The 12,603-nt window shown below is 42.8% G+C and overlaps 1 protein-coding gene across 1 annotated transcript; it reads left to right on the top strand.

The window, feature by feature from the left end:
- The first annotated feature begins 60 nt into the window (after window positions 1–60).
- Window positions 61–11,960, top strand: sirt7 (sirtuin 7). The gene is made up of 10 exons (XM_075463615.1): window positions 61–171; window positions 320–457; window positions 1,752–1,856; window positions 1,927–1,997; window positions 2,088–2,160; window positions 2,242–2,340; window positions 4,142–4,378; window positions 4,621–4,701; window positions 4,792–4,898; window positions 9,931–11,960. The coding sequence occupies exons 1-10, from the start codon at window positions 67–69 to the stop codon at window positions 10,142–10,144; spliced, it is 1,230 nt and encodes a 409-aa protein (XP_075319730.1). The 5' UTR covers window positions 61–66; the 3' UTR covers window positions 10,145–11,960.
- Window positions 11,961–12,603: the final 643 nt, after the last annotated feature.

Raw genomic sequence — 12,603 nt, 5'->3', positions numbered from 1 at the left:
CGCTCGACGTTAGTTGGTCACTGGTGCAATGAGCTCTGTTTTGAATAGATAACTACTCAAAACGGGATGGAAGAGGAGGCAGACACCGGTATTCCCTCACGGGCAGAGAGAAAAGCTCTGGAAAAAGCCAAAATACTGCAACGCGAAAGCGACAGGAAAATCTTCAGGCTGGTAAAAGACAACAACAACAAAAAAAAAAAAACACATTTAGAGTCACTAGTGTCAAGCTAGCACGCTAAAGTAGCTGATAGTGTTGGGAGCATTGAAGCCATTGTTTTCCAAGCCGGTGACCCTGACCCGGTTCTCGCTTGTCCCGCAGGTCGGACGGGTCCTGAAGAAGCCGGAAGCCGAGCGGTCCGAGGAAGAGGCGGCCGCACTGCTGCGGCACAGAGACGCTGTGGACGAGCTCTGCAAGAGACAAGTCCGCAGGAATGTGCTCAAGAGGAAGCAGGAGGAGGTTAGATCATCCGGTCCAGATCATTAACACACTTACAAGCTTGGTGGGCTTCCCCCTGCTCAGGTCTGAAGTGAGATTAGTGAAAAGATGTACTGTTAATACAGGCACAGACCTGCTGGTCACTGCACAAGCAGACCAATTAACCAGTATTTGTCTTAACTGAACATGAAGTTCACATGTAATACATTTACACTAAAAAAGTGACCATTTATTATACAGCCAGGCCTCTCTTATTGTGGTACAGTCATGTGGGAAACTGCACACACTTATAGAGATAAGATTTAACTTTATTGTGATCATGCAGAGTGCAGGAAATGAGCCTTGTAAATATAATAAACATCTAACCAAAAGATGGCAAATGTATAGAAAGTTCAAATGCATGCACTAATGTATCATGGTGTGATAAATTACAGTATGTACAGAAGTTACAGTGTATGTTATGTGTGTATGCACTTTAAGTTTCCATCAGCGACGCACACAGTCAGATTAAACATATTCGTTTAAGATAACTGAAGTGCAAAGGAAGTACTAGAAAGCTGTGTGAAAAGGAGACTGCGCCAATCCAGTGGAGAAAAAAAGTTATATTACTGTGAAGTTCATTAGTGTCACAGCCTCAGAGAAAAAAGCTCCTCCTGAGCCAGTTGGTACTGGAGACATTACTGTTGTAGCACCTGTTGAATGACTAGAAGATAAAGAACCTGTGGTTAGGGTGAGATCCATCATCCATGATGCTTTTTGACCTACCAAGACAGCATTTGTGATTAAAAAGCCACACTGATGGTTTGTTAGGTAGTTTTTACCACCTGCTGGAATGCCTTGTGTTCCGTGGCTTTAAGGCACGCCTGAAGAAGCCTTTGATCCTCAGAAACATGATATCACATTTCACAAAATGCACATTTGTTATCAGTAACATGAAAAGTCAAATAATACCTTCACATTTATCACATTTTAACAAATATATATCCTGTTCTGCACCAAAATAAATGTGTTGTTCCTTTAGCCCAACAAGTTTCATGAAATTCGGCTTGATGTCTTTCCCGGTATCTTCATAACAAACAATGATCACCTCAGTTTACCTCAGTGCCTTGACACTGGATTTGGGGTCAGGATTTCTCAACTAAGGCAGACAGATGAAACACACATTAAAATGTGGTTAAAAAAACAGTCTACAAATGAAGAAAAATTACTTAGAGTTTTGATGGTGATTAAATGTAATAAATAATAAATGTTCATAAAGGCACAAATTGTAATTATACATTCCTGCTGTGTTTTTATGTTGCTGTACTGTTTGCAGGTGTTTGATGATGTAGATGCGTTGGAAAGTAAAGTCAAGCAGCTCGCCGCGGCAGTCAGGCAAGCAGATAACCTGGTGGTTTACACTGGAGCTGGAATCAGCACGGTACGCCAAACTCAATCTCTTCCATCACCTTGTCATTAATCACAGCGCTGATGGTGCCGTTTATTTTTAGGCAGCCTCTATCCCAGACTACAGGGGCCCTAATGGGGTGTGGACGCAGCTACAGAAGGGACGGGCCATAAGGTGAGATATGCGGTCATCACTGTGATGTTAGAAATGAACCAGAGTTTTTCTGAATCTGAAATTCTGATTTCCTGCATTCTTTACACGCAGCTCATCAGACTTGAGCAAAGCTGAGCCCACACTCACACACATGAGCATCAGGATGCTACATAAGGAAAAGCTGGTATGTCAGAGCTCTGTAGATCGTGTATCATGATGGTGCACCGTGTTTCATTAACATTCACATCCGTGTGTGTCTATAAAGGTGAAACATGTAGTGTCTCAGAACTGCGATGGACTTCACCTGAGAAGTGGTCTCCCCAGACTCGCCCTGTCTGAGCTCCATGGAAACATGTTCATTGAGGCGAGACTCCTTCATTCTTTATCCCATTGTTTTGTTTGACTCTGATTCGTTCGGAGCTTCTTTTTGCCCAGAATATGAATTCTGCCCTGTGAAAAGTCGGGATAGTGTGCCGTTTTATCTTGTACATATAAAGGTATTCAGAACTGAACGATAACCACAATCCGACTTTTTGATTTCAGTAGTTGGTTATACTTGTCACGAGAATGCAGTTGACAAACATTATTGGAAAAATAAGCAATGTTTGAATGACTGAATATCATTAACAGATGAAGCCTTTAATGTTACATATCTCCCCCTGAACAACTTTCATTTAAAACTTACCTTTAGACCACATATAGTCCTGCTTTACGGTCATAAAGCTGTTTCAGCTGCACTGCCGTCGTCCCTTTAAAAGGAAAGTTCCACCAGTCACTGACCACTGAGTGTCAAATGATTGTTCACTGATCCTTGTGTGTCTGAAGACTGGATACATGGTGTCTGTTTTCTTTAAGAAAGAAGTCACCATATTTACAGCACAGAGACAAAATGGAAAATATGAAAAAGGACAGGACATCAAAACAAAAATGAATAACATGTTGACAAATCCATTATTAGGGTTGCATGTTTCTGCACATGCAAACGAACTGGGACTCTGCAGGGGTGCATGCAGACCCATTCATATCGTCTTTTGGGTCAGCTACTCAGAAGCATCCCATAGATGGGAAGTAACAGTTATGGATAACAACAATTCTCATGCAAAGCCCCACTTCAGAACAAGTGTATTAGTCGTTCCTCTGCTCCTCTTTGTCTAGTATGTTGTGCAGATTGATCTGAGCACCTGTGTAGCTGGTGCCTTCAGCCTGTGAGGTTGTAATAAATTAGGCTGCAGTGATAAATCCTTGTGGCAAAAGCCCTTAATTGCCTTTAGTCGCTTTAACAGAAGACAATCCAGTTGCCTTCTGCTCACGCGCTTTGGAATACCTCAGATCTTATTGCTCCACTAATTGTCTGTTGGGACATACCAAGTTTCAGAGCAAATTACTACATTTATTTTCCATATATCTTTGTAGTTTCGTTCAGGGATGTGTGCCTGCGTTTGCTCTGCTGTTTATACTGTTAAACTGCTCTGAAGGGGGCGAATTAAGTCAAATAAGTAGAAGAAACAAGTGGAAATTGTCAGTTTCACAGGAAGTAGAAAATGTGCACGGATAAGGGATCAATGCGGGTGTGAGAGAGTTGACTACAGCAAACATGTCAATTAAACGAAAGTCTTATAACTATATTAAGGAATCATGTGATCAAATCATAAGTGAATAGTTGGAGTGCATCTCACATGCGTCACAAAGGATCGCTGTTTATCTTTCCCTTCTATAAGCAAATAAACTTGAAACATTTCCATGTGCAAAGGGCCAGATGTGTTTTTTTGAGTAAACAGGAAGCAACATCAGCACTTTCCTTACCTTATTTTTTTTAAATGAATTGCTCAGGCAGAGGACATGAGATGAGTAGGCAGATATTAAAATGCTAAAGGGATGTGGCCCAAACTGCCTTTAAATGTATTCTGGGTGCATTCATACCTGTTTTAAGAGTAGTCCACTTGTTATTGGATGACCCAGGAATGCTTGTTAAGGCCAGGTGTAAGCAGGGTTAGAGGTGAATAGGCGGCATGGTTGGGTTGAACGGACTTCATGGATTTTACGACTGCTGTTTGCTGCCCTAACTGCAGATGTTACTTTGCAGCTGGATAATCTGAGAGAGAAAAAAGATTTGAATTGTTTTGTACTGTCCCTGACTGTTTCTTTTGTTTCATTTCTGTCTGCAGGTGTGCACATCCTGTTCACCGGTCAGGGAGTACGTGCGTTTATTTGATGTGACAGAGCGGACGTCGCTGCACCGCCATGCGACGGGGCGCCGGTGCAGCCACTGTGGCGCTGAACTGAGAGACACAATAGTGCACTTTGGGGAGCGTGGGACCTTAGAGCAACCTCTCAACTGGAAGGGAGCAGCAGAGACTGCCAAGATGGCAGATGTTATCCTCTGCTTAGGCTCCAGCCTGAAGGCAGGTTTTATGACGCACAGATAATCTGTAGTGTTACGTACACTTTGATCTGAAATCATCGTTTTTACAGTTCAGTTGGGAATTTGTGAGGACGGCTAACAGGACAGATCCACTGACACAATGAGAAAGTGCACTCAGATTAATTTCATCATCTTGTTTCATCAGGTTAACTCATTATTCTACACACTGAAATGTATGATGTTAGATTATTATCTCATGAGCTCTTTCTTTGGGTCTTCTAGGTGCTGAAGAAATACGCTTGTCTGTGGTCGATGAACAGACCAGCAAGCAAAAGGCCCAAACTCTACATTGTGAATCTTCAGGTACTTGATTTGATCCTTTTTTACCAATAAGGTGCAAGTGCATTTCCTCTTTGCTCTGCGTCACACTTTGTGGTTGTGGTTTTGTTTCAGTGGACGCCGAAGGATGATCTGGCTGTGCTGAAAGTTAATGGCAAGTGTGATGATGTCATGAACCTCCTCATGGAGGAGCTGAACATTCAGATTCCTGCATACGACAGGTAAGGACTGTATCACGTAATCAGAATCAGAATCGTTTATTGCCAAGTAGGTTTTCACTTACAAGGAATTTGACTTGGTGTAGTTGGTGCAAAAAAATATAGATATATATAAACAGAATCTAGATATATATACAGTATAGACTATAGACCATGCGTTAATGTAACGCAGAAGGTTTGAAGATGCTACGTTGATGTAGCTTGTAGGTCTGGAAGGGGAGAGGGAGAGAGTCAGTGTCAGGGGGGGCTCCGGGCTTTGTTGATAAGGCTAGTAGCGGATGGGAAGAAACTGTTCTTGTGGTGTGAGGTTTTGGTCCTGATGGACCGCAGCCTCCTGCCAGAGAGGAGTGTCTGAAAGAGGTTGTGACTGGGGTGTGAGGGATCAGCCACAATCTTAATAATAATAATAATGATAATAAATCAAATTTGTAACGCACTTTTCATTAGCAAAAATCTCAAAGTGTTACAAAGTACAACTAAAATCAGGGATAAAATCAACATCATAAAAATCACGTAGCGGCAGAATAGGCTTGCTTAAAAAGAAAAGTCTTTAAGCCTCTTTTGAAGTCGCCCAGTGGTTGCGGAGCTCTCAGATAGACCGGGAGAGAGTTCCAGAGACGGGGGGCAGCCACAGAGAATGGCCGATCTCCCATGGTCCTTAATCTGGATCGAGGAAGGTGGAGGAGGTTGCAGTCTTGTGATCGTAGAGATCTGGTGGATGAATGTGGAATGAGAAGGTCCTTCAGATAATCTGGTGAGGTTCCGTTTAAGCATTGATGGGTGATGAGAGCAATTTTGTACTGAATTCTGTAAGTGACAGGAAGCCAGTGCAGATCATGGAGAATAGGTGTAATGTGGTCAGATTTACGAGCTCTCAATAGAACCCTGGCTGCACCGTTCTGAATGTATTGAAGCTTCTGAAGGTGTTTTCTGTGGATTCCAACAAACAGAGAATTGCAGTAATCGAGCCTGGAGGAAACAAAGGCATGGACGAGAGTCTCGGCATCAGAGAAAGAGAGAGATGGACGAATTTTGGAGATATTACGAAGATGAAAGAAGCAGGTTTTAAACAGATGCTTAATGTGATTTTCAAATGTAAGTTGAGAGTCCATTCTTACTCCAAGATTTGTAACAGGGGTGGAGAGGGAGATGTCTTGTCCAGAAAAAGAAATAGTCGTCAGAGTTGAAGTTTGAACCTGGTGAGGGGTGCCAATCAGTATGGCCTCAGTTTTCGAGCAGTTTAACTGAAGAAAGTTCTGATTCATCCACGTCCTTATCTCCTCCAGGCAGGTAGTGAGGGCAGTGAGTGAAGATGGTGATGATGATGCTCCAGTTCTAATGTAAAGTTGTATGTCGTCAGCATAACAATGGAAGGAGATGTTGTGCCGATTAATGATTTGACCTAAAGGCAGCATGTAAAGGGAAAATAGCAGGGGCCCTAGAACTGACCCTTGTGGGACACCACAGGAGACACAGACAGTCTGGGACTTGGCGTTGCCAAAACTAACACATTCCAGCCTATTGGAGAGGAAGGATTTAAACCAGTCCAGAACCATGTCACAGAGACCGACCTCCTCATGAAGACGGTGGAGGAGGATATTATGGTCCACAGTGTCAAAGGCTGCAGTGAGGTCAAGGAGGACAAGGAGAGAAGTAGAGCCAGTGTCAGCTGCCATGAGGACATCGTTGGTAACTCTCAGCAATGCGGTCTCAGTACTGTGAGCTGGACAGAAACCAGACTGAAATTTCTCGTACAGAGAGTGTTGTTGTAGGTGGAGCTGCAGCTGAGCAGCAACAGCTTTCTCCAGCAATTTTGACAGAAATGGGAGGTGGGAAATTGGGCGGTAATTGGAAAGAATGTCTGGATCCAAGTTGGATTTTTTCAGAAGAGGTTTGATGATAGCAGTTTTAAGAGGCAGTGGAACATGACCAGATTTCAGTGAATTGTTTATTATTTGTGTGATTAATGGGCTTATTGCAGCGTGATTGGATTTTATGTGAGTGACGAGGGGAAGGGATCCAGGGCGCAGGATGAAGGCTTCATTTTCTTGATGATAGTCTCCACTTCACTCTGAGCAACGTCGTCAAAGCAGCTCAGGGACCCAGAATGCACACGGGTAGATGCCAGCCGAAGATCATGAAGGCTATGGAGCTGAGATCGGATAGAGCTAACTTTGTTTTTGAAAAAAGAAAGAAACAGGTTGCATTTTTGAGCCGAGTCCTCAGCATGAGTTTGTTCAGTGGGATTAAGGAGATGGTTTATTGTAGAGAAAAGCTGTTTAGAATTTCCCGGGCAGCTGTTGATGATGTTGGAATAATATTTAGACCGCGCTTCTTTAAGAGAAAAGGCGTAAGCTTTCTGATGTTCCTTATATGCCTGCTTGTGTACAGAAAGACCAGGGGTCTCATGTACAAAGCGTGCGTACGCACAAAATAGTGGCGTACGCACCTTTTCACGTCAACGATCAGATGTATCAAGAACGAAATGATCGTGGAAACGTGCGGTGCCTCACGGCAACTTCAGGGCTGGCGTACGCACGTTTCTCCAGCTGTTGATTCTTTGGCGACACCTCATGTGATGTTGGGAAACTGTTATAATAAATAAATGTGAAAACAATTAGTCCTCAGACTGTGATGTGCACATTTGAAATAGATGAACAATTAATACTGATAAACAATTAATACACCCATGTGTCTCCATTTACACGAGTGGATATAAAAGCAGCGCAAAGTGGTGCAATGCGTACCATTAAAAACAATGGCTGCTTTAAAAGTATTAGAAGACTTTGCAAATGGTGCAATTCGAAGCGAGCGTGTGTTCACTACAACAGAGAGGATTTGCTGGCACATGATGGCGACTGATTACTCATTAGCCGTTTTGAGGGAAATCCTCCTAGAACTGTGTGCAGAGCTGCGGCCGGCGTTGGAGCGCAACACAGCGAGGAGCCATGCGCTGCCTGTGCTCACAGGTGATGTGCACACTGGGGTTCCAACCGGAGCATTCCAGGGGCAGGTGGCCAACCGATTGGGACTGTGCCAGTCTACCCTGAGCCGAGCCATGCCAGCCGTGTGGGACAGAATTATCCGCATCTCAGCCACGTATATCAAATTCCCAACAGGCCAACATTAAAGCTCAATTTGAAGCAAGAGCCGATTTTGTAATCGGAGCTATCGACTGCGCACACATTGCTATAAAAGCGCCATCACATGATGAATTTGTATGTTAACAGGGAACATTTTCATTCGATCGATGTACAGATCATATGTGATGAGTAAATGCAATTAACCAACATTGTGGCGAGGTGGCCTGATTCAACGCACGATTCATACAACAGCGGACACGCTAAATTCGCGAATTAAACGCGGGTTATTCGGCAGTGTGAAAGGGGCTACAGACGTCGCGTCGGTTGCGTCTCATCAGTGTCTATCGGGTCCCGACTCATGTGTGAATGCAGACTGAAACAGTTCCCCTGGGGAAGGACAGTTATCAGAACGAACGAGGACCGTTCTTAGAACGGCTCTGTCCGAATGCGGCTATTAAGTCCTGTGGTTCTTGGCTTCTTGGGAACAGGAATGATTGTGGAGGTCTTGAAGCAGGCTGGCACATGACATGTCTCCAGTGAGTTGTTGAAAATGTCTGTGAACACTGAAGACAGCTGATCAGCGCAGTGCTTCAAGGTGGATGGAGAGACAGAATCTGGTCCAGCAGCTTTCTGGGGATTCTGTCTCCTGAAGAGTTTGTTGACATCTCTCTCATGGATGGAAAGAGTCGTCACTGAGGTGGGGGAGGTGGAGGTGATACACTGAAGCTGGAGCTGTTGAGAGGTCGTTGGGGATGGTTGCAGGACTGTCCCTTTGTCTGTCAAAGCGACAGTAGAACTCGTTCAAGTCGTTGGCTAAGCGTTGGTCGTTTATGGAGTGGGGGGGCTTTTGGCTTGTGATCTGCCTGAGCCCTTTCCAGACAGACGCAGAGTCGTTGGCTGAGAACTGGTGTTGGAGCTTCTCAGGCTACGGCTACACAAAAACGTTTTTCACTGTAAACGATACTTTTTCTTATCGTTTGGCTGTCGCGGCCACACGGAGCCGGCGTTCCCAGTACCCCAAAACGATAGTTTTTGAGAACGGGTTCCAGAGTGGGAAGATTTGAAAACGGGGTCGTTTCGTTTCCATTGTTACAGCGAAAACGGATTTGTTTCTGCGTCATAGCCACATGGCTAACGCAGTGACGTATACACATACGTCAGTGACCAGAACAAAAAGCGGCTTCCATTCAAAATCCGGAAGAAGCAGACAACACAACAAGGACAGACAGCGATCATCATGGACCCCACAACATTGATAGCAGCACTGCTGCAGAAACTGCGAACTACAGCGGCGTTGTTGAAGGAACAACGTGAGCTTTGCGCTGGTAGAAGTAGGGGCGTACACGCATGCGCATTGCTTCTTCTATTGTTCTGGTGTAACCGGTGGGGGTGGCTTACAGCGCACCTAGAGGTGTTTTAGGTGTACTGCATCGTTTCATTGTTTTTCATCGTTTTTGTCTGGACCTGTCTTTACAGCAGCGTTGCCGTATGGCCGCAATAATTTTCGTACCCATTTTCAAAAAAACCCTCGTTTCGTTTTTGTGTATCCGTAGCCTCAGAGTACAGTCGTTTAGCCTCTTTCACCGCCTTGCTAAACTTGTACTTGTAAACTTGTACTAAACTCGTACTTGATGACACCAAGTGTACTCAAATAAATTGAAAAATATTGGCTTTGAGGGCCTCAGTAGCTCAACAGTCTCTATGAAATAAAAGCTAAAAATCCCTGTAAAAACCTCAAAAAAAGAAGAAAACTAATGGCCTGATTAGTATGAGATTTGCTTTGCTATTTCTTTCCGATAGCAAAACATGTACAGTTCTCACATCAAATGAATTATTCCCTTTGTCAGATAGTACTTTTATTTCTTTCACACACATTTACAACAAACAAAAAGGAAACAAATTCATTTTTTTCTTTACTTCATGCCTTATTTCCCCTCATTCTGTCTCATCAGGACAGAGGATCCCATCTTCAGCCTAGCTACTCCTTTACGGCCAGAAGAAGCCAAAAGCCATACTCGTGAGATCATGGCTCCTCCTGACGGGCCGAAAGATCGGTCAGCTGACTCTGAGGAGCAGATGGAGGAAGCAACATCCGTGCAGGGTGGCTGGTTCGGACGAGGGTACCGCAAAGGAAGGAGGAGTAAGAGGAAGAAAAGAGTTGTATAGTTGAAGGAACTTTCATGGACTTCAGACTTTGTTATCGGGTGCTATCAATGATTTATCCCTATAACGGATTTAAACTCCAGTCCAATGATGAGGACGAGTTGTACCGTTAGGGTGATGTTGTACGTGTTATCTGTGTTTGCCTGCATGTATGTTACGGAGTGTGTACGGCTGAGGGTGTTTGGACATTTACAAAAAGCTCTTTGCACCATTGAATTATTCTTTTTGTACAGCATACACGTTTAAGTAACAGCGTCGTTTCAAAGAGGCTTTTGTTACTGTACTACCATCTTTATGGCAGCTAAGCTGGCTGAGTTGGTCAGAGCAAAATGCAGCTAGCATAGATTTACAAAACCATGACAAGAAATGATTAAATTACTTAAAAACTGATGGGATGGAGCTTAAAAAGTGTCAGTGAAAAAACTTTCTGGTCAACGCACAACTCCTGAAACCTTTAATCTGCTGGTTAGAGCATTATGTATATGCACATGCTCGTTAAAATACTGGTGTTTAAAGTAGAAATTACACTCTTTATGCTCATGGGAGGTGGAAAATGAGTCGTTTTGTGTTTATCGGTGAAAAACTCCAGCAGAACGGTAGAAGCATACCAGTTGCTGTTTCTACAGTTTTGGCTTTTTTTACTTTTTATTTAAAGTAAAATATATTTTTGTAGTCGATGTCGAGGACCTTATTGGTGTTTGTTTATTTTGAAGGTATTTTAGTTTACCTAAATTGTTTTCCTGACCTTGCAGTCGACCTTCACTCTACTGAATCCACACTCAGGTTAGCCAGCTGTGTAGTTGAGCCACTACTGTGTTTTGGTTTACTAAGAGTTGCTTAATTCGTTTACATTTTTGTGCTTTTATTTACTGAGTTTTGACTAAAATGTTGGTTTTTAGTTATGTTACTGTTCACCGTTGTCTTAATAAATTTGTCTCAGGAAGTTCATATAACATTATTAATCACATTGTTTACCATACGGTGTTGTATGTTTATGAAAAGAAAGGCTAGCCTTAATAAGCTAGTGTTCAGCATTCCTAAAAGTGAAACCAGTGCTAAAAACTAAATGTGAAGACTGTTATTTGTTGAGTTTTGCAAAGCTGTTATATTTGTGACAAAATAAATCACGAGTTGAATTTTCATCTTCGACTGATGGATCAGGACAAGAAGTGGTACACTTGGCTCATAGATTTATTCTAAGAGTACTCTGGTTTAACAATTTTTATTAATTTCGTTTTGGGGATTAATAAATGTTCAAATTCCTCCTCATAGCTTCCTGGTGTAAATCTGAATGATCTGAAAATCTAAATGATTAACTTTCTGTGCAGGAGGAGGCATTGAATGCTTACTTATGTTCCTCCCTAAAGAATCAGACGGCCAAATAAAATATTTGGAACCTGGGCCCTCATTTATCATTAGTGCGTAGAATCCCTTCTAAATCCTGTCGTATGAGTGAAATTTAGAATGTGCCCAAGTACAAAAAAATCGGCATTCATCAAACGTTCTTACACAGGTCGTACGCACACAGGTAGGTAATCTGCAATGATAAATACCACACCTGCCAGTTCACCTTGCGCGGGCACGATCAGACTAATTTGCATCATGGAACGCCCCCAATTAACCATATATACCACCAACATTCCCTTTAAAAGCCACCGGAACTTGCTTTCTTGCGCTTGACATTTCTTTTCTCATGTGTCTATGCATGAAATATCTTTTAACTTATCTAGACTGTTGCCTGTTTTTAAATTCATTTAAATGATTTTATTTGTTTCTCTTTACATTCTTTTACGTATTTTTAATGCTTCTTGCACTCCCTGCTGCAATGCTTTTATTTTATGTAAAGCACTTTGAACTGTTTGTACATGAAATGTGCTATACAAATAAATTTGATTTGATTTGATTTGATTGACTCAGAGCGCGGATCTCGAAAACACATGAAAAGCAATACAGAATCGTACGCGGCGGACAGCACAGCTTTATGCCAATTATGCCAATTACGCACACAGGCTCCACACCTCCACACACGCATCGCGTCTGCAATCATAACTCATTAGGGGAAATCAAATTTTGCCAATATTTTAGAGACCCCCCAACATTTCCCAAATCATGTTTTCGGGGGCCACTCACTACTTTCTGCCAATAAATCTGCACGCTCCCTAAACACGTGCTCCCTCCGTAGCGCACGGTTTTCCAGATCCTCAAACAATGCAAGATGGGCCATGTTGCGTTCTGAATGGCATGTCCTACGTGTGCCTTTTATACCCATATCAATTAAACTAGGCTGATTATTGTCAGGTATTCTGGTGAAACAATTATTGTTACACTCTGAATGAAATGCAATGAACGCCAGGTAGGTCTAATACACCGTGCTTTGGAATTGCATAGGCTACACGGACTCAAATGCCGTCAGACATACTGTAATGCAACAATTGAATGAACATTGTAATATTCCCCTGTGC

Source organism: Odontesthes bonariensis, chromosome 4 (genome assembly GCF_027942865.1).
Source record: "Odontesthes bonariensis isolate fOdoBon6 chromosome 4, fOdoBon6.hap1, whole genome shotgun sequence".
NCBI classification, from domain to species: Eukaryota; Metazoa; Chordata; class Actinopteri; order Atheriniformes; family Atherinopsidae; genus Odontesthes; species Odontesthes bonariensis.
Note: the sequence above shows the minus strand (reverse complement) of the source record. Positions and strands in the feature narration are given on the sequence as shown.